Below are 27,610 nucleotides of genomic sequence, written 5' to 3' on the forward strand. Positions count from 1 at the left end.
CTCAATAACCAATGCGATTCTTCTGAAGGTTTAATTTATATTTGAAGAAGATCGTGTTTCAGGTTGCAATTAATTTTTTTTTTTTTTTTGAAATACCTTAAGTATGTTCTTAAAAAAAAAAATCTTAAGGCTCTAAGAGCCTCAAGCTTTAATAATTTTGTTTGTGTCTATTGCGCGTTTGCTAACCAAAGTTGTTGACCTAGGCCAGGCAATGGGTCTCAATCAGACATCCCAAGTTGGACAATCTCTAATGGGGCAGTCAACTATGTCTAATATGACTAATCCTTCGATGCTGCAGTATCCTCAGGTCTTTCAGGGACAAATGGCCGCTGCTCAACAGGTATTTCTGCCGCAAAAACATTCACATCTGGTTTTTGATTTATGCCTTTCTACTGTAATTTTCTGCTTAATTTAAATTAAATCTTATGTGTTGCGTTCTTTTCTTTTATTTATGGAAAGAAAGCAAACATATTTTATAGAAATTAAATTTTTAAAATTTAAAGAGCATTGTTTTTACAGTTCGTTATTCTATACTATTTTGAAGTACTGAAGAAATAGTGCGTATAGTAAAAATATCACTGTCTTGTTAGATAGATTCTTCAAATTATACTTTTATCAAAATTATGTTGAAATTTGGAATTATGTTCAAACGGCTGCTATTATTGTGAATGAAAATAGAAGACAACATTTTTTTTACTAGTATTTTCCATGCGGCAAAGATCTAATTAAAATCATTAAAAAAGATCGAATCATAAGATTATTTTGAGATGGTTTCTTATATCGCAACTATACAGTCAGAAGAGCATTTAGTGATTTCGTTATGATGATGTGCGAGTGAAACGTATTTAAATTAGACTCTCATTTTTATCACATACTCTTTTTTCTTCAAACAGTTTGGAATCTTAGAGTCGCTGCGCAAATGTGGGAGTTCTGTGTTCTACTATCGCTTTTGTTATTTTTTTTGTTATAAATGACTATATTGGTGCTATGTTTGTCTATATTGGTACTAATTTCAGTAAAAACTCGCAAACTGTCGCAACATTTTGGTGGATTTTAAGCGCCTAGGCAAGCAAAGAATGAACTATATCAATAAAACATTAAATCATTTTCTTCTTCTGAACTCATCTAGGTTTTGAATATTCTGATAATTATTATACAGATCTCTACCTAATGTTTAGTTGAGAAATGTTATGTAGTGGATAATGTGAGTTAATTTCTGGGTAAATTTATGTTTCCCTTCTTCCCGGAAAGAAGATCGGTTCTTCACAATACATGTTTAAACTATCCCTTTTAATGGAAAACATTACCAATCAATCAATCAATATATATATATATATATGTACACTCTCAAGTATTGGAGATGTTTTTTTGGAATGTAAGATTAAGTAGCAATTTTAGATAGGAGAGTCTTGGTCATGAAATCTATAATTGGCAGTTTTTTGTTTGTTTCTTTTTAGATCTTCCCAGATCAACTCTTTCGCAGCTACATGTAGCAAGCTAGAATTGGCACGCCAATAATTAGAGTTATTTTGTAGAAAATGTATGAAAATTTTTAAACGTCTTTCTCGGATAAACGTAATCCAGTCGTGATTGATCATTTGCTTAACGATATCACCCTTATCTTTTTCTCTAATGTCTACGTTTGCTAAGCGTTCATTACCTTTTTATCTTGTTATTCGCGTTAACTTAACTGTCAGAATTTTCATACTCTAATGATTACTTTTGTTCATTAATGGATTCACCTTTATTTTTTGTCACCAAAGGAAGGTTCCACAAATTCTACTATTTCAAGTGGACTGAATTAAAATTTTGATCGGTAAAATTTCAGTTATTTTTTTTTTTTTAAATTCAAGACTTGTTATCATTTAAGTCATCATTGGCACCAGGAACCTATTTCTTGCACGGCCAGCCGCCGAACCGTTACAGATCGTTTTCTCGTTACAAACAACACTGTAACACCAAATGAGATTCATGTATTTTCAAATACATTCAAATTTATTGTATTTTATTAGAATTCATTTATTTAAAAAACAAAAAAGAAAGTACGAACAATGAACTTTAAAAATGGATTTTTAGTAACAGAAAATAGGATTTTCTACTTGTATAGTTTATTTATAAAATATAATCAAAAAAATTTCTATCAGATGTATGGTGCTGTGCAGTATCCTACCCGAGCACTAAATTCTGCTGCGTTCAATAGTGGCGGATCAGGTGCTGCAGCTCCAGTTGTTTCTGCAGGTATGGTAGGTTCAACGAATTCTGGTGGGCAACAGCACGCTTCTAACATTAATGACCAAAACGTAAGCTCATCTAATCAGGCTAAACAACAACGTGTTTTCACGGGGACTGTTACAAAAGTTCAAGATAATTTTGGATTTGTGGATAATGATGTTTTCTTTCAGTCTAGGTGAGTTTACATAAATAATAAAAAAAATATAAAAAGTTGTGTTAACATAAGTGTTTTAATCAACTGTTATAAAATGAGCAGATTCTTCAAAACTATATTTTTCTGGGTTTCCTTTTTTGTTTTATTACGTCTATATAGGAGAAATTTTCAAATTTTTCGTCTTTCTTTTGCACCCAAACTCATCTTAGAGTGTCAGTTTGTTCAATACTACTGTCGATTTTAGACTCCGAATCATTTTACTATATGAAATATACATTTTTTTTTTCTGAAAACATCTGTCCATTTTCTTAAATTCACCCAGCGTCTTTCATCTCATCTTTCGTTCTCTTGAGAAACTTGCTTCCTTATGATTTTACGTTGTAATGTGTGTACGAGATAAAATCTCAATCCTGTTTACCGGACTAATCAACCAAATTTAAGTAATATAGATTCTATGCTTATAATAAATTTCGCAAAATATAACACGAACTTATTTTTAAACAATACTGAATAAAAAATAAATCTTGCATGTGCACAGGGTGTGCTGTCTGACTGGTGGCTGTGTGCAAAATTTAAAATATTTTGTAATGTTTGTACTCAGGATTGTTGATGAAATGGCACACGAAATTGGTTGTTAAGCCAACAGCCAATATATATATTATATACACAATATATTATACAACAGAGTAATTAATGTTAAATTTATTTTCCTGCTTAAAACATAAATCTTCATTCAAATTATGTATAATTCAAATTTGCATCTTAATTAAGAATAAAAACGCGTTTCAGCATAAACTTCCACAATTCATTCTTATATTTATTTTTCTACGTAGTGGTTACTGAAAAAAATTAAAAAATAGAGATATCGCTAAATGTGGAACCAGAAGAACACATATCCAATTCTATTACTTTTCTGGGTGACGGCCAAAAGAAGAACTATTATTTTAGTTCAATTCCTGTAAATTAAAAATACCTGACAAACCTTTAATGAGAAGGTGATGCAATTCCAAATTTAATAGAAAAAAATATATAGGTGCGTTTAAAAAAATACTGAATAGAGCTAACAGAAAAAATTACAAATACTACGTCAAAGAAGTCAAAAATTGAAAATTTGGAGTTATATTTCTCTGATTTTGGCTTAGCGATATCTAATATTATTTTTGTGGAGGCAAATTGTTTTAAGGGAAACTTCAGAAGGGAGCTTAACTAGCTGTTCGCAAAGGAACATTCGGAAAATCAATTCTAGGAAAACAATAAGAAGTTTTATACATTTTTTGTGATTATTTAATGAAAAAAAAAATCGCTCTTCCGCTGACAGATTTTGTCCAAATCTTGAAAAGTTATAATACAGTAGAAAAAATTACAAATACTACGTCAAAGAAGTCAAAAATTGAAAAATTTGGAGTTTATTTCTCTGATTTAATGCAGAATACTAATAGTGATGATCTCACTGCTACATTTATTTTTTGAGGGTTTCTGTGCATCTTAAGAGTTCGTTCTTTTATTGTCAAGAAACATTAAAATATTTAATGTACGAACTAAAATATTCTAAATAGAAAAATTGATACGACTGTAATATTGAGTATAATATAAAGTATAATCTTGATTGAAGTGTCACCTCCTAACTTACTCTATAATTAATTATCTTTAATAAGCATCATGCAATCGGAAGTGACAAGTCAGAAGTATCATTTATTGTCTTAACGGTAAAATTAAGATGGGAAGATTCCTTTTATAAAAAAGAAAAAATTCTCAAGAAACATTGTAGGCTACTTCGACAGGCAAGTTCATTGATTTCTGGCTTGAGCTAGCCACCATATTTCGTCGTATGTTTTTTTATTTAAATGCACCAAATGCAAGCAATCAGAAAAAAAACCTATAAGAAATTTTCATTCTGAACCAGAATCGAATCTAATCAAATTAAACATGTGTTCTTTAACGTACAGTTTTATAGAAGCAATGTGATTTAAAATGATAAAAGTTAGTTGTCAGTGATATTTATAGCTATATAAAATTAAAATATTCTAACTTTAATATAACATCTTTACAGCTGTTGCGTGAAAGGTTCTTCACCACAAGTAGGTGATCGTGTATTAGTTGAGGCTGTTTACAATTCTAATATGCCGTTTAAGTGGAATGCAACCAGAATACAAGTTTTGCATGTGGCTGGTGGAGGTAATCAGCAACAGTCGTCTAGGCAGCCATTTGGTTCTTCTGGAGCCCAGTCCCAGATGTATTCAGCAGTCCCACCGCCATCTCAACACAGTAAGTCAATAAAAATAATGTATGAAAAAATAAAAAAAAGTAAAGTATAGTCATTGCTAATTTTTTTATTATTTTTATATGTTTCTACTGCTTATTATTGCGGCTCTAACTAGCAATTAGGTGCTATGGACGAGGGGGGGTCTGGAAGCTCATACTTTACTATTAATATTTTTTCCTAACAAACGGTTGAGAAATAATTCTCCATCTCAATTCCAACAACACATATAACCCTCCTTAATAGTACTCTAGAGATAACGCTGTACATTACAAATAAAAGAAAAAAAAGGTACTTTAGAGGAAATGTACGTACCTACTTCTTTTTTCCAGGAATGGAATTTTCCAAAATGTTTTGGAAAACTTGTTACAGATAGATAAATAATAGTTATGTATGTAATATATATTTACTATATATATAATTAAGTACATCAAGTTTAAAGAAAAAAATCGTCGGAACCGGTTTCGAGAAAAACTTATAAACCGAACATTCGGTGAAGAGGTACGTGAATATGAATAAGATTGCAATACTTCTTGTTACTTTGGAATAATTAAACCTGTACTGTATTACTCGTAGCATGTGTTTTTGTTGTTTAAAACTAAGTTAACTAATGTCTGTATTCGTTTTTAATCTAACCAAGAAGACATCCTTGACTTAAAATCATTTATACAGACCCACTTCTTGGTGCAATAAACTGAGCTGTCGTGTTTGAAACTATTTTTTTCCCATTGCCTACTCACTTCCTTACGAGATCTGGTTCACTGGTCCCGTAATTATTTTTCTTGTACTTAAACTTCCTTTGTTGCCACTACAGGTACGCTAGTTATTTATGAAATAGTCCTTATGGCTAACTACCACCACTTTTGTAAAACAATCTTCAAGCAGATTCAGAGCTCAGAGGGACTCTCCACTTTAAATCGTGAAAAAGCAACATTTTGGTATAGCTTTGTAGTAAATTCCGAATTCAGTTGTAAGTTAGTTTCTATCGAAAAAGTTACAGCATGAATGGAAGATCAAAAGATTCGAAATCACCCATCTCGAGGTCTTCTGTTTGAGCGGTAACTGACGAAATTATTATTAATATTATTTTATTTTTTTTTATAGGTAAGGTACCAAAAATTATAGAAGAAAGTATTTTGATCTTCCAAAATAGCATGATTAACAGAAACATGCACCTATTATATTTCTGTAAACAAGCAAATTTAATAACGCTTTGGTATCATTATATGTTTTAAAAGCGATTTCCACTTAAAAAAAGTACAATAATTTTACCTCATGACAAACACAATAACCACATCTTAATTCCAGGCAATGTCTGCAAAAGTATAATTCCGCAATAGACATACATGAACCACAAGTACATTCGTATTGAACATAATCTTTTCGAAGCAAATAAGTCATAATAAGCTCTTCTGAGAGTTGATTTCACTCAGGAAAAGTTTTAAAATGCACACACTATTGCCTTCCTTAGGTTTCTACCTAACCTTCACAATTCTATTTTAAGGTTACTATAACAGATAGCGTTCACATCATATCATTATCTCAATTTAAATTCAACTTTCAGTAATTTATAGGCATACATCCCATTCCAAAGGACTTTCCTGTTTAGCCCCCCATCCTCAGACATGGCCATACTTTTCAATTACCGGCATATTTTGAACGAGATAGTTGTAAAGCTATCCTATTTTTTTTTTTTTATATGATTTAAGGCGCGTCAACATCTAAGGTTATTGGCGCCCGGAGCTTTCTTCAGTGCACTGCCGGCCTCCGGACAGTGTTCTCTCGTTACAGACAACACTGTCCATCACCGGACAGTGAGCTGTAAGAAGCTCCTAGGAAGAGAAAATCTAAGGGTCAGCTGCTGGATTCGAACCCGGGACCTCCGCGTGGGAGTCCAGTATGCTAACTTTATTATTATTATTATTAAATATTACTATTATTCTGCTAATTAAGTTTCTGGCAATAAATGGATTGTTTTAATAGTTTTTATGCCAGTATTTTGAGGAAAGGTTAAGAAGGTGGTCAACAGTAGAAGTAAATTTGGAAATAGTTTGAATTTATGAGGCAGGGACAAAATCTATTTGGCACCATTACTGGCCATATAACTACATTAATTAGTTATTATGGATTTCCTCAGGTGCAATATAAAGTGATATCTTATCTTTATGGGGATTTTTTTTTTAAAGATAAAATATTCTCTTAAATAATGTATCATACATGAAAAACATTTATTTTATATTTATTTAAAACATAATTGCTTACATATAAATATATCTTATACATATTTGTTGAAATGGATTTCATTATAATTTGTTTTTTGGTAACTTACTAAGTTTCTGATTGTTAATATAGAAAAAAAATAATTAGCATTAAAAATCTTTCATTGCAGTTGCAATTTGCAAATACTGCAGGAAAGCTGGTATTAGAAAATTACCTTTGATTTGGGAAATAGGTGTATCTAAATGATTATTTGATAAATGTAAACCAAAACAAATACTAGAGTAATGACTTTTCAAGGTTTCAAATGAATAAATGAAATAATAATGTTCATAGCGGCGATAATGACCTTAGCTTTCGATGTGCCCAAAATCATCGCTGATGAAATAGTTAAAGTAACTTAAAAGAAAAATTCAACTCTAATTATAACTAATTTTAGATTTAGCTAGGTATATTTTATAAGCGGTACAACTGTTAAACTTGATTAGACTTAGATTTCGAATTAATTCGTAAATCTCAGTGGTGGCATTAATTATATTAAAAAAAAAAGAAAAAGGAAAACATACATGGACTAAAAAAGTAAAAATTATGTGATTCAGAGAACTCTTAATCAGTACGTATCATTTTATCTTTATGCCAATTAGATATAACTTTAGTCTAGTACAGAGAATGTTATTAATTTTTCCAGACGACATGATTGGTAGTGGTGGCGGCGGAGGAGGTGGTGGAGGAGGCGGTAACAGTTCGTCCAGGTTCAGTTCAAGGTTCTCTAGTAATGATCGAAATAGTGGACGTGACCGGAGTAGAGATATAGCCAGAGATAGAGGTAGACATCAACAGAGGGATCAAGAAGATGATCGGAAAAGGAGAAGAGAGGATTCTAGAAATAGGTAGTTAATACATTTTAGATTAAATGATAAATGATGTTTAGAAAAAGTAACTTTACAGATCACTATGATTAAAATTCGTCATGTCATCTGGAATTTTTGTTGTAATTCTTCTCTTAGTAGTTGAAAATATTGAATACTCTTATAATGTACATAAATTTATTTAATATTTAATTTATTAAATACCTACATATCTCGATTGGGCAAGAAATGTACGATATGTTAAAAGAAAAATGTCACCATCGATGTACACACCTATGGGGATTACTGTCTGTTTTATATCTTTTTAATTATTGTTATTATTTTAATTATTGGGAATTAAATTATTGTACAAAACGATTTTCAAATTTTTTCCTAAAATTCATGTTATTTGAATTGAAAAAATGTTTTAACGCACGATTTTTAATTTTTGCTCCCAAATGTGGTATTGACCCAAAGTTTCAAATATTAAATTGAATTTCCTTTACGTTTATCTCCTTAAAAAGAAAACTTTTGATAAAATTAGTAATATAAATAAAGAAATTGCTTCATGTACAGGAATGAAAGGGATGAAAAAGATCGCGGTAGATCTCCTGCGAGGAAACGAAGTAAGTCTCCGCAAAGGAATGTAGCAAGGAGAACCACACAACAAAGAAGAGCTCCGCCTAGATATTCTGTTGTTGTGCCAAAAATTTCATTGGCTAGGTAGGTTTTAGATATATTGTTTGGTATTTTCATTTGTAATTTTAAGACTGGTGTAATGAATAATTAAATAATTAGTGCATACGAAGTGGTGAAATGTAGTCAGTTTTATTGTAACAGATGTTCATTGACAGTGTTTCATGCTTCTTTCCTTTCATTTTGACTAGTTTCGGATAATTATCCATCTTTAGTTATTGGTACTGGATTGTGTAGAGAAATTTGACTCCTATTTCAACTGTATCTTAGACCCTGATCTTTAAGTCAAAACCGGTCAGAAAAAGGACAATGGAGGTAATAAAGGCTAAAATCATTGTCCAGCCTTAAGAATCCCGACTGTGTTTTTGATATTCTTTTTCTTTTTTTTCTTTTTTTTTTTTTTTTTATTGCTATTCATTAAACCCATTTTTTTTAAAAAAAAAATGTAATTATGTATTTATTTTGTTGTTGCAGTAGGGAAGCTGATGTTATCGAACTAAGAAAACGTTACAGTAATCTTTATATTCCATCAGATTTCTTTCTCTCTAAACTGTGTTGGACAGATACATTTCCAATTACCAAACCACTCTCTCTTGATCTGCCTTGCAATTTTCATGTAATGCACAAAGATGTTGATCCTCTTGAAGAAATCAATGCCGATTATGAACCTTCTGATGCTGACTACTTATATTCAGCAAAGGTATAAACATAATTTTACATGTTTTATTTATTTTAATCAATCCCAGCGCTCGATTATTTTTTTTTGTGTATATATTTATTTTATTGATTATTGGCGAATGATTTTTCGTTTCCTACTTCTAAGAGATGGTTTGTCCTTCACCCGTAACCCATACGAACATTTAGGTAAATATCCATTAAATTATAGGGAATCTTTGCTTAATGGATTTTCTTGGAGGAAAAATTAATCTAAGCTCTCCATTTTTGTTCATTATCACTTTTTTTTTTTTTTAGGTTATGCTGTTCAGCAGTCCCGGCCTGGATGGTTTGTATTCTAAATGTTGCCGAGGAGAAGATCATTCAGATGGGAAATCAACTTCACCAGAAGATGATTCTCCTTCTCCAACTTCTGCGCATCCATCAAGATTGTTAAGTTTTTTGGTTGGCACTCGTAATAGAGAATTTTTGGCAATTGGGGGCCCTTGGAGTCCTAGTTTGGACGGGCCAGACCCTTCATCAGATCCAGGTGTTCTTGTAAAAACTGCTGTGAGAACTTGCAAGGCACTAACCGGCATTGATCTTTCAGCATGTACACAATGGTCAGTCAGCTTTTTTTTCAGCAATAGTAGCTTTTGTGATCTTTGTTTAAATAGATATTTTTGATGGCAGTAAAATTGCTAACTATCTTTACGTTATATAATCGTATACAGTCCAGGGAGGGAAAATTTTGTTTTATATCTAATAGTTTTTGACTATTAGATTTCGTATTGATTCTGACTGGATTTCGGCTTGAGTTTGAAGCACAATGGAAACTGGATACGCTGCAACTAGCTTTATTTAATTAATTTCTTTAAGAGAATTGCGCTAGTAACCCCCTTGGGTATTTATATTTTCTGACGACGGCTGTAACTGCAGGTCACAACCCTTTCCTTTCCTGGCTTTCAACTTTAGCTAAACTTTTTAAATCTTATCCCTTATATTGAGCTGAGGGACCAAATAAATATCTCTTGAGACTGAATGCTATTCTGTATTGGTTTCACTGTTTTTAATTAAAAGTGTAGCAATAACAGCTCTTAATATCAAGAAATTGGCTGTATTTCGTCTACATTATTGAGATTTTTGGGCGACCCAATTTTGGAAATCATTTTCTATGTATTCATCAGAAGAACTTCAAGACTGTTTCACCCGAGGAAAACATTTTTAAAGTAATTGCAATTTATGATAATTTACTTCAGAATCAAAGAAAAACAGAGATAAAAACCAAGATGGGACAAGTTCCCAACTTGCAGTGAATAGAGTCCTAGCCCTTTTGAAGCAAAAAGTAGTTATTTGTAAATACTGCTTATAAAACTGGTTCTTTTTATTTTGGTAAAGCTTGTCAACAATTAAACACTTGTTTCGGGCCAAACGAAAATGTTTCATTAATATGTTTTTTTTTTCTTGAATGCGGGCTGTTTCTGAATGTGATGGGCAATTGTTCACCATTTGTGAAAACTGTACGTAGGTGTAGGAAAGGGAATGAATTAGAATCCCACAAAAACAATAAATGAATAAATAAGAATTAGAATCCCCAAGAATTGTTGTGATTGAACTATAAAAAAAAAATGCTGGTCACATTCATCAGCTGTTTCAACTGTGGGACTCTTTCCTCCTTTTGATTTATTGTAGTGATCAGAACTAGTTTGATTATCTTGATGATAGGGAAGGGATTAGCTATGAGGTTAGCATACTGGACTCCCACGCGGAGGTCCCGGGTTCGAATCCAGCAGCTGACCCTTAGATTTTCTCTTCCTAGGAGCTTCTTACAGCTCACTGTCCGGTGATGGACAGTGTTGTCTGTAACGAGAGAACACTGACCGGAGGCCGGCAGTGCACTGGAAAAAGCTCCGGGCGCTAATGACCTCAGCTGTTGATGCGCTAAAAAAAAAAAAAAAAAAAAAAAAAAAATGTACGGATCTAAAGAATTGTTTCAAAATTCAGCACATAAGTGAAGTCAACAAAATGTAAAAAGAGCTAGCAATTAGATATTTAAATTGAATGCAAATAACTATATATGTATTTATCTTAAAAGCAAAGGAAGATGAATTCACTTGGAGAAACTTCATGTAACAACTGTATTTCAACTGTAAGGTAAAATAATTTAAGTTAAATTATTTAAAATAACCAGGGGCAAGTTGTGACTGGCAGCAGAACATCCTCTCTCGCTCCTTCGGTAATTGAGAAGATGATCATCATTGTTGCTGATAAGTTTCTGCTCTGTATTGTAACGTAACCTTGCTTGCGACGTCGGTTCCATTCTTTCTGTAAAATTATCTGATGGCTTTGCTTTTTCTTTCTAATCCACGTTTTATTTTTAATTTTGGATGCCTCCAGAAGACCACTTATCTCCTGTTAGTAGTTTTATATTACATTTTGTACTATCAAGGCTGTGGAATTTTCAAAGGGCATTTTGTTGAGAGGGTTTAATAATTTTAACGAGGACGGAGGAGAGAGACTTAATCTGCTACTTCGCACACTTCTTCCACTTGCTGTCTCGAATTGTTCAACAGCGTTTTCAAGTGTTTTGTGATTTTTTTTTCTGTAAAAAAAGAGAGTTTAAAAAAGAGTGATACGGCGCACGTTGCTTCCTAGCTATTGTTCTGTGTTCCCAGGTTCCGTTTTCTGGAAGTGCACTACCATCGTAGCGAGACTACACATCATGGACGGCCGGTACCGGCACGAGTTGAAACGGTGGTGATGTTTGTGCCAGACGTATGGTCCATCTGTCCATCTCAACTTAGCTGGGATGAGATCACAGCTGGCTTCAAGACGGCCCTAAACAACAAGCTCAACCCTCCACCAGAACCAGAGGAACCTTCAAACAACAATAACAACAGCGGCAACAACACCACTCAGTCTTCAGATGAACATAAGGCACCGCTCTCTAACTCCTTTTTTGTTTTATTTTCTAGTACTACAACAAAAACAAATTTAGTTTTTTTTTTTTTCCATAGAGCTTAAAGTCTTTTAACTTTACAGGACATCTTTCCCTCTTCTCAAAAGAGAATTGCTCTTTTGGACTTCAGAACAACGCCCCATCATCCATCTTTTTTTAAGTTTATTCTGGACTCATTTTTTAACTTTCAAATGTTTTTTTTTTCAGGAGGAAGAATCGCCCGGATCGCCAGAAAAAACCAGTTCAGAACCAAAGAAGGAACCTAAGCATCATTCTGAACTTGATCCCAAAAATATGCGGGTAAGTACTAAGAGAAATAGAAAAAATTTATTGATAGAACGGTCAACGGTCCATAGCAATTTTATCAAAGATATTGGATAATATAAATAATTTCGAGTGTGTAATTCCTAAGTTCATCAATATCAGTAATCCTATATTCACTTTCGTAAGGATAGAGCCACTTGTACAATAACTCATTCTTGAATCTTAGTAAAATAAACGTTTAACCATCCTATTTATTGTGGAAATTGGTTCGATTCCCGGTCTTGATCTCAATCGTGTTAAATGTGTTATAAGAAGAAAATTGCAAAGAATATTCACTTGATAGGAAAATAAACCTATAAGTGAATTTCACTTGATTTTATTCATATTAATTCATTTCTTGCTACTTTAGATATTAAGCTCTTCAATTCTACAATTTCTAGTGTGTCTAAATTAAAAAAAAAAAAAAAAAAATTATTGATCAAGAAACGTCAGTATATCATAAGATCGCCAGTTTAGAATAAGAAAACTTATAATATTAAAAGAGATGTGAATCTAGTTATTATTTACTGCTTTCTGTTGATGTTTAAAGTGCTTTGTTTTCAAACTGTTACGATTTAACCTTTGTGTGATATTTCGTCACTTTTAAATACGAGAATTTTATGTAAGACCGAAATCTATTTTTGATGGTAACGTTAGTTTTATATTTATATAATTCAATTTTCTTCTTATTTCAAATTTCTATCTGAGAGAGCTGTTTTTTAATGCTACCAGTTTAAAGCGTTCTTATAGTCGTTCTGGAGAAAACTCTTAATGGGTGTACAGGTATCTGAACTGAGAGAGGAATTAGAAGCTCGCTGTCTTTCTCCTAAAGGACTTAAAACACAACTAGCTGCTAGATTAGCCAAAGTGATCAAAACTGAAGCTGAAGAGGAACAAACTAAAAAGGGTTGTGATAGTGGAAATGAAGGAAGTAAAGAAAAGGATAATGCTGACGATGATGGCGATGATGAAAGCAAAGAAAACACTGAGGCAGGAACATCAGCTGAGGTATCGTCACCACAAGATACCACGACCACTAAACGTAACAACGATGATAATTCACAGTCTTCGTCTGCTGATAAGAAAAAAAAAGAGGTAAATTTGGGAATTTGGTTTGGGGTTTCTTTTATTTTCCATCGTCAAGGTCCTTCTTCCCTTACTTATTTCAAGTTGGTTTTACACAAATTTTTAGTTGATTTTTCTCTTTGTTTTGGGTAATTGTTAAGCAATAATTATTATTGTAATTTATTATAATTTTATAATACTTCTTTTTTTAATATTTTGAACCTGATAAAATGACTGGCGAATCTTGTTAACAACCTAGTTTTTTCACTATTATTTAAATTTAGAATTGAAAAAATATAATGCATTTTTCAAATTATTCATTTTTTTATCAACTTGTGTATGTCATTCAGATACTTTGAACTGTCAGAAAGTAATGTTCATTAGTTGTCCTGTTTTTTGTTTTGTTTCTATCAACCATATGTTATTTTTAATTATAGCATAATAACGGTTTCCATTAAATAAAAATAAACATATTCTTATTTCAGGAAGAATCAGAATCAAAAGAAAAGAAAAAAATGGATGAACGCGAGAAAATGTTATTAGAGAAAAGATATAGGCTGCCAGATACCCCTCACATAATTGTACATCCTAATAGAACTTTCAAGGCTGGTAAATTCGATTGTTCAGTTGTATCGTTATCAGCCCTTTTGGGATATCGTCAAGGAGATACAAAGGTAAATTTGATCTTTATATTTTTTAACAAATAATTTTTTTTATTAAATATTGTAATATTATTTGCGCCTTCCCAACACATCGTTTTCGAATCGGCTGTTGGTGTTTCGCTTTACACGTGTAAGTCGATTTATCTAGCGTGGACACACATTTAGTTCTTGTGGAATTGCTAGGTTTTAAGGAGATCCTTTTAAAAAATGGGTTTCTTAAGGACTATCTTATGGAGAATAGTGGAAACATCCGTTCATCCTACAAAGGATTGTTTTTGATGTGTGATAAGGTTTTGGACCTTACCGCTGGCCCTTATCGTATCATACGTCCTGATGTTCTGTTGCCTTAATACTCGCAGGGTTGCCAAGAACACTCCTTGTAGGGCCTCTCTGCCTGGTCTATTGTACTGAATCTCAGAACAAAAAGTGTCAGTTTGATTGACGATTTAATTTTAAAGACTGATGATTGATGAATGAGACAGTGAATTACTAAATATTTTTAAGTCCAAATTTCAATCATGCCGAGTGGAGAAAATACTCAGTCTCAATAATGTGCAGTGTCGCACTTCACTCTTGGCCTCAGTAACCACATGTTTGCAATGGAAGATGCTTTAATATTGTACATTGAAGATGACGCTGAAGCACCTAAAAAACTAACTAGTAACAGTGAGTGGGTACTGTACTGATTAAAACAAAAAAAAAAAAATTTTGTAAGTGTATGGATAGAAAATTACTGATGTGATTGAATCACTATGTGAGGTAGGTGCCCTTGTAACGAAAGAGGTTATGTCATCTTGACATTTTTTTTTTTTTTAAATTCTAGGAACACGCATTTGAAGTATCACTCTTTGCTGAATTATTCAACGAAATGCTGATGAGAGATTTTGGTTTTAATATCTACAAGGCAGTTCTCGCCGCGCCTGAAAGACCTAAAGAAGAAAAGAACCGAGATAAAGATGAGGTAGGTAGACATAGGTTTTACTTTTCTTTATTATTTGCTTACTATTTTTATTGATATGTGAAACACTTTTTTAGGATCGTAAAAAGGACAAAACGAAAGATAAAGAAGGAGAACCTAAGGATAAAGAATCTAAAGACAGTGACAAAGATAAAGATAAATCAAAGAGTGGTAAAGATGAGAAAAAGGATAAAGAAAAAGAAGAAGGAAAAATGGAAGTTGATGAAGCAGAAGATGAAGTAAGCATTTTAAACACTCTGTTCAGTAACAAGCATTCAGGTACATTGGTAAAACGTGATATCCAAGCTGCAGAAATGATTAGCTTAGATATCTCTTTTTTAGTGTCTCTTTAGCTTTTTAAAAGTGATAAACTGAGTTTCCTTTAACGAGAGAACACTATCCAGAAGCCAACAATGACGTAGAAGCCTCCTGAATATAAATGTTGCGCCCTAAAATAAATATTAATAATACAAGTTCAATTAGATTTATAGATTAACAGAAATTTCACTTATGAATATCCACGTTCTGCTTCTGCATTATTACGCCCAGAATGATTTCCGCCCGTCTTATAATAAGTACACCAGGATGTACTTATCGTTTGGGGGGTGTTTTTCTTGTTTTGTGTAGGGTCCCAAGAAACACAGCTGTTATAAAGCTTTCTCTCTATAAAGCGTATCTAAAGCATGATATTTTCTAATAAATACTAGGCCAAAGATTCATTTCAAATAAGTCCACTTCTCAGCTTTATTCAACTTCCAAGTATCTGAACTTGAATGTTCTTACATATATATCCAGGCCTGCAGAAGTTCTTAATATTAAAAGTCTTTCATGCAATTTATGTTCAGTCTCGGTCATTCTGAACGTGAGAGGTGTGACTCCAAAAATGTTTAAACATATCACACTTTCAAAGCAATTCCGTCCTTCATAAACTTTAGCAAAGACTTGCCCATCTTGTTACCATTTATACTTTTTTTTTGTCCTCTACCCGCTGCACTATTCGCTGCTTAAGCTCTGTTCATGAGAGTGACAGACAGATTAAATAGCTTTATTTTTGAGGGTACATGCAATAATTACAATGTGTGTATCAAGCATTTTTCTGATATGGATTTATTCGTCTGCCAGGAGCTGTTGCTAACAATTATAATTACATCTCAAAAATTAATTAAAAAGTAAATTGATAGATTAAAACAAATAGGGTTAATAAAAAATTAAAATAAATAAAATAAAGTAGACAGACCAACCATACAGCTAACAAAACAAAACCTCTTTTTTAAAAAACAAAAACTGCTGTAATTCTAAGCAACATAAATGCAATAAAAAGATCTTATGATGTGCCACACATCTTGTTATCATCGGTGTGTGCTACAGAGTTAGTCAGTCGATTGTACAAATCCGTCTCCTGGATTTTATTCAACCACACAAACCAAGAACTAACAAACTGTCAATCAAGAAAATTAAACAGATATTCTTTAAAATATTGTGTAGCAAACTCTTTTAAGATCTTTGTGATAATTAAGGGTGAACCATTTCAGAACACTAGGGAATCTACTACTAAAAAAGAAGAGGAGAAAAAGAAAGAAGTTAAAAAAGTATTGAAGATTATGGATCAGAACTTGTTACTTTCGTTCACTTATTTCGATACAACCAGAGGTGGTTATATTTATGACAGAGATTTGGAAGATTTATTGTTCTCCCTTGGACTTGCGCTCTCGAGATCTCAGGTATGTAAATAATAACATTAGCTTCATGCTTTCTTCCTCATTTTTTAAATTACTTATCACAATATTATATTTAAATAAATTCAAAAGAATTAACCTTTACTAAATTCAGATGTTTACAAAAAAAAAAAAAAAATTAAAATTTTAATTTAAAAAAAAGAAGTCAAAATTGAATAAAAGTCACAATTAAATTAAGCGTGGAATGTTCTTTCCAGCCGCTAATGTAAAAGACGGCTTATTGAGCCAACCTAATGAATTCTTATTGGTAAAATCTCCTTTTCTTGCAAGAACCAACATCTCTCACTCGTCATCTTTTGTGATTTGATGATCATCTGGTCGTACAGTATTAAAGACCTTATATCAAAACCTAGCGATTTAAACGGGTTTTGATAAAAGCCGTTTTCTCGTCTTCCTGCCTTCATTGCATTTTTTTGCATCATCAGAAAACCGCTTCAGAGGCTTCCTGCACTTCCAAGTAGGGGGTATCAGGTGGTTTTAAAAGCTGCCAAAGTCAAACATATTATTAGTGAAACTGTTTTACAGATCCTAGAGAGGAAGAAGTTTCTTTTTAATCTTCTGATATTAAATAAGGCTTTGGATTAAACCTTTAAACAATAGTAATCATTAAAGCCAATTGTAACCTTGTTTTTGTTGTATAAAAATCAAGTTAATACCACAATAAAGGAAAACCAATCTAATGTAATATTCATTAATATACAAGCCACCTCTATTTTCATTATTCTAAATCTCGGTGTCGTTTCATGAAAAAGTTATTGTAACTGAAAAGATTCAACAATATTTGTTCACACAGTTTTCAGTACTATTAAAATTCTTGCCAGTTGTACAGTTTTGGACTTCAATGCTCATTCTCTTTAAGCAATAACATTATTTTCCAATTTAGATGATATTTGTTAGTAAATTTGTACGCACTGCATTTAATAGGCAAAGCTATCTATTTAATAGAAAAAAATGGAAAACATAAATCATCCGGTGTTGCACTTAACGTGCAATAAAAAACTATCACTGTTAATTAATAATAATTTTTTTTTAACTTACAGTTAAGAAAACTGGTGCAAAAAGTGGCCACAAAAGATTCAGCACATTATACCTCCAGTTCGTCTGTGCATTACAGAAAAATTGCCGAGAAGACAAAGGAAGAAGGTGTTGAAGATGATAATACTAAAGAACAGGCACCATTACCTGATGAACTTATCTTCGGTACGTAATCAATCACGCTGTTTTGTAATATGTTTCGCTATTTAAATAAAATTTACTAGAATTAAACTCTAAAAACTTCTCATAATTTTAAGAATAAATTTTAATTTCTTTCAGGAATGTTATAAATTCAAAATATCATTGTAATGTGTTCTAATTTGAAAGCATCCATAATACAGTAATACAGTTGACTTCCCGAATTAGTTGTAAGAGACTTCTTTTTCCAGCTTTACTTTTCTTTTACCATTGGTTCTGTTACTGGGAAATTTGATGATGGCAGCATATGGTAACTCCATATGTTTTGACCTGTTACTTCTACTGTAATTTGCCCTGAATGATCTTTCGAATTAAGAAATTTCCTCTTTATTAGGGGAAATTTCAAACTGTTGGCTTACAAGAGAAACTTCGGGGACTGAGCAATGATCTGAGATTTCGTAAAATGAACAGCCCTTCTTTTTTTTTACAACAAAGGAAGAAAAAAGAAAGAAAAACAAACTTGTAACCTTGATCAATGTTAGCTTAACTTATTTTCTCACTGGGACTTAATATCTGTTGGGTCCTTACAATTAAGTTCATCAACTAATAAAACAAGTTGGGTTTCTGGTTTCATCTTGGAAATACTGGGGTCAGTATAATAAAAAAGAACTTAATCTATAGATAGTTTTGGCTCAGGATTTACTTAATTTTTACACGTTTTTAATTTTCAATTTATTGCTTACAAGAAATTAAATGCATTCGCATATTTTCAAAAGGTTCAACTTTATATAATATATATAAATTTGATTTATATAATTTGACCTTACTATCTACTAACTTAGAACCATCTTTTTTTATCACTTGCTAAAATGCATCAAAATTTTGAAAAATGAATGAACAGTGCATCTTTTCATACTATTTATTTTATAATGAATATATCCATTTATTAAGTCTAAATTGTTAGTTTACCTGATAAATTCCCCGCAGGTAATAAAATGCTGCTTCCTTCAAGATCAGATTCTCCTCCAGGTACTCCATCCAGAAAGAGAAAAGATTCAGCAAATACTGCCAGAAAAACTGCTAGTGGTCAGTTTTTATGTACATATTTAAGAATAGATACATAAGAAATAACAAATCGTAATCTTAAGTTATTACAAATTATTTTATAATTCCAATTTCATTTATAATTAAATAGGAATGGTAGAGTACAATGGAACATTGGTTGATATTGGAAAGTTGATGGATCAGTTAAGCCGAAGTGAACATACAAGAGTGGAAACTGAAAAATCTCTAGCCAAACTTAGGACAGATTATAGTAAGTTTTTTTAGTCTTAAAAAAAAATGGATATTTTTAGTTTTTGGCTCATCATTTTCTTGAATCTTTTTGATTAATTATTGCTCCTTGATAACACTTCCGTAATGGCTCTTTTTATTAAAATAAAGTACTTATCCTTATGTAACCGCCACTTCTGAAATAATGTAGTGAAAGGGAAGAATCTATTTCTGTTTAGGCTAGCGAGGTCCTTGCTAAAATTGGGCAGTAAAGCAACCTTTATCTCGGTCGTTCATTATCTTTATTCAGCAGTATAAAACAGCGGTTTATTCTACGTCACAAAATCTTTGTGGCAAATTGTGCCCGACTCAGTCATAAAGTAGCATGTGCGAGCAGTTGCCTTGTGTAAAGTTTCCCAGCATTCATATCAGTAATGTAGGCCGATTTGCTGACCCTCCTTCAAAACTCGATTAAATCGAATGCAACAACCAAGTTGCGGCATTATAAACAAACCAAGGAATGGATTAGAATGTTATATAGTCAGCTATTGCCTTCCCGAAAGGGAAAGATAAGAAAAGGTGATGATGTTCTTGGACTAAAAGAGCGTCATTTAATTTGAGCTGGTGCCTCAGGAGCGTTTATTCACAGTTAAACGAGTATACTCGGTGTAGAGTATAAAATACCACTTTTTCCATTTTTCTTCAAGCTCTTTTATCATTTCCCTTCAATTGTTTTTTAAATTTCTTTTTTATTTTTACAGACAAATTGAAGGAAAGTTCAGCACGTTCAGAAAGATATATAAAAGATCTCACAGCTGATATTAAAGATTACAAAGAGCGATTGTATAATAGCAACAGTGAACTTTGCACAGTAGAAGTAAGTGATTTAAAATTATTCTATTATATCGGGAGAATTTTAAGACATTACTTTTTTTTGTTAAGTATTTTTTTTATTTATTAAAATTTTTTGTGACAGTATCGGAGAACATGGTCTTTCTTTTTTTGAGGGATAGTTTTAGATGACAATGGACATTGAAGTACTAAATACAATTCAATAAGTGTTTGAACTAGTATCTTAAGTCACAAATCTGTCACAAAAATTTGTGCCACCTAAAGGGCGTTTATATCTTTAATATGTAACAGAGACCTTATACTATACTTAAGTGTTACCCGATCGTAGTTAGCTCTTGATAAGAACAGCAAAATTTTTCTGTATGGAGTTAGCAAAAAAAGAAAACTTACTTTTGGGTTCCTTACCTCAATCAAGAACCATAATTTTTTTCGGCTAAATTCCCAGCCAAAAAATTCCATTGATTCATGGAATATTACATGCTTTCTCTATAGATCCTAGTTGTGCTACTTTATTACTTCAGATAGGAGAATTAATTGTCTGTAAAGTAGGCGATGTTTACATCTGTGTTTGATGATGAGATGATAGTAGTGATGGTAGTACCAAAAAGGCTTTCTCTTCAGCTGAAGAAATTTAAATTTTCTCCTTCAAAGGAAGTGTGGCGTGGTCCTAAATACTCTGCAGTTTTCGTTGAAATCAAGTTTGGAATAGGTAAAAAAAAGTGGTTAATTGATATCAATTTCTTCAATTTAGTCTTGAAGATAATAGCTGAATGTGAGGAGATTGTTTTATATCTTAGGGACTTAACTGTGTAAATAAATTGGTATATTTTTTAACCCTTCTAAGGATATATTACATTGTTTTGAGAAAGAGGAGAATAATAAATACAAAACTGCACGTAACCTAATTATATTTGATATTAACTTAAAATTACTAATCTATCGTAGGTTCACATCTTTTTATCTCCGCTAAAAAGTGCTCTCACTTGAACTAAACGTATTGAAGAGAGTATCATATGAATAGAAACTCGCTAGAATATAAACATTAGTATTATTGTCAAGTTTGTACCTATTAAGGGAATTAGTTGTCTTTAAAGCCATGGAATTCCTTTAATTAGAAAATAGGACATTCAATGTTTTTTTATTATAATTATTGGGCATTTTTTGAACCCTATTAACAGTAATTGCAATGAAATTAGTAAAGCAGGTCTCTAATAACATAATTATAACTATTAATAATAATAAATGTCTTTATTAATTATAATTACATCTATAAACATCACAAAATTAATAAATCACCTACAAAAGAAAATAACTAAATATACTGCAATCATTTTATATTTTAACTAAAGACACACCTCTTGGTCTTTAGACCGTCAGAGTGGAGTCCTGTTACGATAACTAAATAAATGCTCTAATGAAAACAAAAGTAAAGTAGTAAAATACAAAACTGAAATTAAAGAAAAACAAAACAAGTTCCGACTTAAACATATAAAGAAAACCAATCTATAGAAACTATTTTAAATTATACTAAGTCCTAAGTTGATAGGCATGCTTACAATATTTCACTAAAATCTCCAATCTTTCCCGTTAATGAACTCAAGTATTTCGCTGGCGGCTAGAAAATATTTATTAAAACAGTCCTTCCTTATTTCGCACATTGCCAGACAAATAGCTAAAAAGTGAAATAAGTCCTCGTTTTCAGTGTAGCCACACATCTCACACTTGGTACCATCAATTTTAAAGTGTTTGTAGTTCAGATTCAATAAATCTCCTCTACATTTAAAGAGCCAACTAACACTATCTAATGACAATGAGCAATCATATAGGTAGTGGTTATTTAGTTTAAACTTTAGTTCTCTGTGCAGCGGAAAACTATTACAATTCATAATTTGTTGATAATATTGTTCTTTAAAGTCTTCTAAAATACGCGTACGGATATGATTGAGACTATTGCGCCATAATTCAACATTGTTACAATTAGCCAAACTTAATGAAATGTTTAAATTAAATTTTTCAATATAATGTTTAATCTCTCTGAACCAAGAAATATCTTTTTTAATTACTATTAAGGCTAGAATTTTTGGCAGTCTATTATCAGATAGAGACAAAACTTTAATTAAATAATCAAAATGAAGTTTGATGGTATAAACAAAAATGGGGTATAAATTTGTTTCTAAATAGAGAAAAGCGGAAGGAGTGTATTGAGGCAGTCCGAATAGTTTTTTAATGAAAAATCGCAACACTTTCTCAACTTCATTATGCAATTCTCCTCCCCATACTTGGGCGCCATAACAGAGTATGCTCCTACTAACCGAATTGAATATCCGTAATTTATTTAGGTAAGAGATGTTCTTGTTGTCCATAAACTGCCGCCATACAGTATTCAAACCAACTTTCACTTCACTTACCTTATTGACAATGTGTTTACTGAAGGATAAAGTAGGCGTGAGACGGATCCCTAAATACTTGTACTCATTTACAACTTCAATATTGTCTGTACCGAGATGCCATTTATCCGATTTCGCAAGCCTCCCCCCATTTCTAAATATTAATACCTTGGACTTCTCTAAATTAATCCTTAAACTCCAGAATAGGCAATATTCCAGAAACGAGTTGATCATCCTCTGTAAGGAGTGCGGATCAGATGCAAGTAACACTATATCATCGGCGTAGGCGAGTAATTTCACTTTACCACCGCCCTCCAGACAAACGCCCCCATCTAAATGAACTTCCAAATCGTTTATGTACAGGGAAAATAAAGTTGGACTGAGAATACAACCCTGTCGGACACCTGTTTCAGTTAAAAAGCTAGGAGATAATCCATTGGTACACCAGACGTTGGCTGTCGTTTTAAGGAATAAATTTTTAATAGATTTAATAATTTTTGTGGAAAGGCCTAATTCACAGAGTTTATAAATCAGCGCGTGACGGTCTATGCTGTCAAATGCCGACTTAAGATCAACAAAGAAAGCATAGACTTTTTGCCTTTTCATCTTAAGTTTTAATTTAACTAAATTGACTAAATTAAATATGTTGTCTACAGCAGAATAACTCTGTCGAAACCCGGCCTGGAATTCTCTTATTATTCCATTACCATTTGCCCACTCAACTATTCTATTTAATATTAGACCAGAATATAGTTTGCTTATCGTGTTTATAAAAGATATTGCTCTATAGTTTGTTACTAAATTTTTATTTCCTTTTTTGTAAAGAGGGAATATGATTGATTCTCTAAAACTAGATGGAATGGTACCTGATTCGAAAATTCTGTTGAATATACCCAATAATAATGTTAAGAAGTTAGTGGGAGCATACTTATAGAATTCAAAAGTAATTCTATCTTTACCAGGTGCTTTGTCATCCTTAACTTTAAATAGAACACGTTGTAACTCATCCATAGAGAATGGGCTATCAAGATATTCGTCTATATTAAGAGGTTCGACGAAAACTATTTTTTCCACTAAGCAAGGAGGACTGTATAAAGCTTTGAAATAATCGACCCATTCCATAACGGCAATATTGCCCACCGTCCATTTATTGTTCTTTTTAAGTGTCCGCACCACTTCCCAAAATTCTTCACTTTTATTCGTACTATTCAGACGTTCAATACACTTCATAAAATACTCCTTCCTCTTATTCTTACAAAGCTTTCTGTAAGCATTGTTACATGATATATAAATTAATTTATCATTTTCATTTTTTGATTTCCTACAAACTTGTAATTGACTAAAAGATTTACATCTTGCAATATTACATTCCTTGTCATACCAAGGATTATTTGATCTATATGTAGGCCTAACATTTTTATTATAATTCGATGCACTAAAAATTAAATCAGTAACAAAACTCACACCATCCTCCTCGTTGTCCGAAATGTAGCATATATTATTTACAAGCTTTCCGATTTTCTCCTTGTAAATAGAACCATTCTGCTTTTTCCAACACATTTTTGGCAAAAGGGGAAGGATTAAATTATCACAAGGCACGCTCAATATCGCAAATGAGGTAACAATAGGCATATGGTCGGAATAGATTTGCATATCAACTTTAAAATTATCTACATAAGAAAGTAAATCTAAATTAACGCAAGCAAAATCTATTACCGAATTACCAGCGCCACCCATATACGTAAAATGACCCTCTTTATCGTTCTCCGTTCTTCCATTCAATATTACAAAGCCATAATCGTCAAAAAATTGTAAAATCTTTTTCCCATTAGTATTTACTACATAGTCTTTGGATTTTCTATTCAAATTTTCAATTTCTACATCTGACACATTATAATTTTTAGGTAAATGCTGTAAAGAGCCGAGCCTACAATTAAAATCTCCCACCAAAAAAATATTTAAATTGTAATTGATTGAAACAAAATTTAGCAGCTCCGTGAAATCCATTTCCCATTTATTACAGTTAAGATAGACGGGAAAAATATACATACAAAAATTATTGTGCTTTACACAGATCAACTCCTTGTTTTGAATTTGACAGAAAGAAATAAATTTACTGATAGTACCTTTTAAATTTATACCATAGAGGCAGCCACCCGAAGCTCTCCCAAACTTGGAATCTCTTTTTGCTGGAATCCACAGTACATGAAATCCACTAAAAGTTATCATATACTCCTCTTGGTCCTTAGTTTCCACAAATGTTTCAAAAAGTAAGATAATGTCGAAATTTAATAGATATTTTAAAAAACCTGAATCATATTTTTTATTTTTCAATCCGCAAATGTTGTAGGCCAGAATGTTCAGTTTCATATCCTTTTGTGGTTGCTATATTTTACCATTATTGGATTCACATTTTTTTGTTCCGGTTGGTTTTGGTGAGCGAGGCGTGTAGTTGAACTGTTCCAACTTAAGTTTCGCAGCTGAAATGTCTATATCCGATTTGGTTCTTTTATGTAGATGCTCCTTTTTCCCTATGATTAGAGGAGTTTCACTATTTTTAGCGGGTGAGTGGGTTAGCTCTCGTTTTTTAGCTTGTTCTGACGTCGTTTGTCCAGCCTCATTATAACGCTCTTTAATGATCAACTTATCATACCTAATGACTGCGTACTTCCCCGCTTTTCGAGCCTCTAATAGTTTCGGACGAAGACTCTTACGTACATCTGCCACCTCCTTAGGAAAATCCTCAGCAATCGCTATTTTAGAACCTTTTAACTTGAAACAATTTTTAAGAATTAATAATTTCGTTCGAAGTTGAGTAAGACCTATTAAAATAGGCCGTGCCTTATTTTCTTTCGAAAATTTACCTATTCTTCTTACACAATCAAAGTCGGAAGTTGTCAGATTCAACTGTAACTTCTCACTCAAAAATGCACAAACAAAATCCTCCTGCTCCCAATAGTCATTGAATTCTTCATCAATACCGAATAGCAACAAATTTTTCCTTCTCACTTCTCTTTCTAGGCTATTCACTCTAAATTTTAATTGCTGATAATTTCCCTGAAGAGCCTCTATCGATTCTTTAATGTCTGATATTATTAAGTTCCGGTTTTTTTCAATATCAGCTTTCATTTCCTCTTTAAATTGTTTCATAAATTCCAATAATTGACTATTATCCATTATCTCAACTAAATAAAAGTTGAATTTAGTTTTATTGAATTAATTACTAAATATATTTATTATTTATTAACTTCTCAATAAAGAAATTTTCAAACCCAAGAGAAACAAAAAAGTACTTAATTAAATGAAACGGGATTATAAAGAGGCTGCCGAAAGCACCATTGAAAGAAAGTTAAATGTTCGATATATTGATAAACATACTAGTAACAAAAGTTAAAGTCAAGAAATAAATATTTATATTCACGTTTAAATAAACAATTCAACTCTTCTCCCACTTCACCACCTTTCTACACGCCCCACTACTGATTTTAAATGCATAAATCCCCACTGCCTTTTAAAACCATATTAAACAAACTTTTTCAAAGTCAAATAACTATAAAACGGCTCGATAAAAATCTTCAAATTTTTTATATGTTCACTAGCCTTCACTGATTAATATCTATGCCAATTTTCAAATTCCTACAATCTTTACAAACCGTACTTTCAAACAAAAATTTTAAGAGCGATGTTCACTGTACGAGAAATAACACAAGACTCTAATTATAACTATTATTATTATTTATTTTTCTTTTTCTAGTCCAAACAAAAGCAGTTCTACACCACTTTATCTGATATACAAGAAATGATCCGACCATTATTGAAATCCTCATCGCACTCTAGTAATAATGATCCAGATGTAATTGAGGTTAAGAGAGAAGACAATGGGAGGCCGAAAAGAAGAAAAATTGATATATCTTCCACACAACCAACAGAAATCGTTGAGATTAAGGAAGATGATCCAAACCCAGGATCAGCTAAACAGGAAGCTGAAGCAAGTTTTAAGCCGGAAGAAAAGTAATATTGCAAAAAGCCAGTATTCCAATTTATTTTTCGACATTGCAAAGAAAGTGGTTTATATATATATATAAATTTTATATAAATTATATAAAATATATACATATTTTAATAAAGCCTTCAATAGGTTTTTGATCTTTGCGAATATTCATTGGTGTATGTAATGTAGTTAAAAAAAAAAAACAAAAAAAAAAACAAAAAAAAAAACAAAAGCTGGCCAATAATATAATTAATTACTGTCCCAAATATGTATTATAAAATAAATATTAAAATGGAGGTTATTAAGTATTTCATTATTTATACTTATTAAATGTTGTATTTTCTGAATTTAAAATAATTTTATACTCTTTCTCTCCCTTTTTTAAATTATATTATCAGTACCTCGGAGCTACACTATACTATGTCACATTTTAAATTTTTTACAGGAGAGCAAATGAAAGATTTTTTCCTGGTTTTTTAATACTTTATAAGCCCACAGAAGTTATTTTGCTTTAATCTTTGGCGGATATTAAGTAACATAGATGCACTTAACAGATGGTTGTATAATAATTAAAAAACATTTTGTATTAGAAACATTAAAAAAATAAATTTTGAAAAAAGAAATTAGTATTGTACACCTCTGAGGTACTGATATATTTATATATAGATACACCAGATTACCACTTAAATCTGACATATTTCATTACCGTTTCTTGGTATTTTTGTACACCAATATCTAGAAATTCGTGGCTAATTTGGTTTAAATCCCTTATTAGAAAATCATTTTACCTTAGAGTCAGATGACATTTAGCTTGCTTTTGTAAGCTATTATTTTTCTTTTTTTATTCCATATTTTGTACTGCAATTAATGATACTGTTTACTAAAACAAAATGTGTTTAAAATATTTTAGTACTCTGAAATTAAGGTAATCTTACATATTATCTTAAGGGTGTCTTACACCTTAAAAAAAAAACCAACAAACGTACAAAATTTTAGATATTACATTTGTAGACTTTTTGTTTTGTTGTGTCATTTGAATTTGCATTGTTTCATTTTATTTTTTAATTAAAACAAATTCAGTATACTTTTTATTAATCCTGATTTAATTTTTATTTTCACTTTTTATATATGAGGAAGTATTATTATTATTATGACCTTTATTTAACTAAATACAATTATACAAATGTAACA

At 31.7% G+C, this 27,610-nt stretch overlaps 2 protein-coding genes across 10 annotated transcripts in view; one reads left to right on the forward strand and one right to left on the reverse strand.

The window, feature by feature from the left end:
• DCTN4-p62 (dynactin subunit 4) overlaps positions 1–6,092 on the reverse strand; it is a 46,571-nt gene extending 40,479 nt beyond the window's left edge. The window contains exon 1 of the mRNA XM_074122885.1: positions 5,919–6,092. Within this exon, the coding sequence (XP_073978986.1) occupies positions 5,919–6,047 (129 nt within the window). The 5' untranslated portion in view covers positions 6,048–6,092. The remainder of the gene's footprint in view (positions 1–5,918) is intronic.
• The window catches only part of LOC141451458 (cell division cycle and apoptosis regulator protein 1-like), a 39,382-nt gene extending 11,868 nt beyond the window's left edge, over positions 1–27,514 (forward strand). For 3 of the 9 annotated variants that reach the window (XM_074122861.1, XM_074122854.1, XM_074122853.1), the window contains exons 3-21: positions 204–340; positions 2,145–2,407; positions 4,437–4,651; positions 7,552–7,753; positions 8,288–8,434; positions 8,882–9,107; positions 9,380–9,684; positions 11,737–11,998; positions 12,228–12,320; positions 13,107–13,418; positions 13,874–14,062; positions 14,874–15,011; positions 15,086–15,247; positions 16,541–16,729; positions 17,785–17,944; positions 18,905–19,003; positions 19,113–19,232; positions 19,951–20,066; positions 26,183–27,514. In XM_074122861.1, coding sequence (XP_073978962.1) covers positions 204–340; positions 2,145–2,407; positions 4,437–4,651; positions 7,552–7,753; positions 8,288–8,434; positions 8,882–9,107; positions 9,380–9,684; positions 11,737–11,998; positions 12,228–12,320; positions 13,107–13,418; positions 13,874–14,062; positions 14,874–15,011; positions 15,086–15,247; positions 16,541–16,729; positions 17,785–17,944; positions 18,905–19,003; positions 19,113–19,232; positions 19,951–20,066; positions 26,183–26,443 — 3,596 coding nt within the window. In that variant the 3' untranslated portion in view covers positions 26,444–27,514. The remainder of the gene's footprint in view (positions 1–203; positions 341–2,144; positions 2,408–4,436; positions 4,652–7,551; positions 7,754–8,287; positions 8,435–8,881; positions 9,108–9,379; positions 9,685–11,736; positions 11,999–12,227; positions 12,321–13,106; positions 13,419–13,873; positions 14,063–14,873; positions 15,012–15,085; positions 15,248–16,540; positions 16,730–17,784; positions 17,945–18,904; positions 19,004–19,112; positions 19,233–19,950; positions 20,067–26,182) is intronic. The other 6 variants (XM_074122859.1, XM_074122860.1, XM_074122855.1 and 3 more) reach the window with 5 other exon arrangements.
• Positions 27,515–27,610: the final 96 nt, after the last annotated feature.

Source organism: Rhodnius prolixus, unplaced genomic scaffold (genome assembly GCF_049639745.1).
Source record: "Rhodnius prolixus isolate KJV_2025 unplaced genomic scaffold, Rpr scaffold_8, whole genome shotgun sequence".
Taxonomy (NCBI): Eukaryota; Metazoa; Arthropoda; class Insecta; order Hemiptera; family Reduviidae; genus Rhodnius; species Rhodnius prolixus.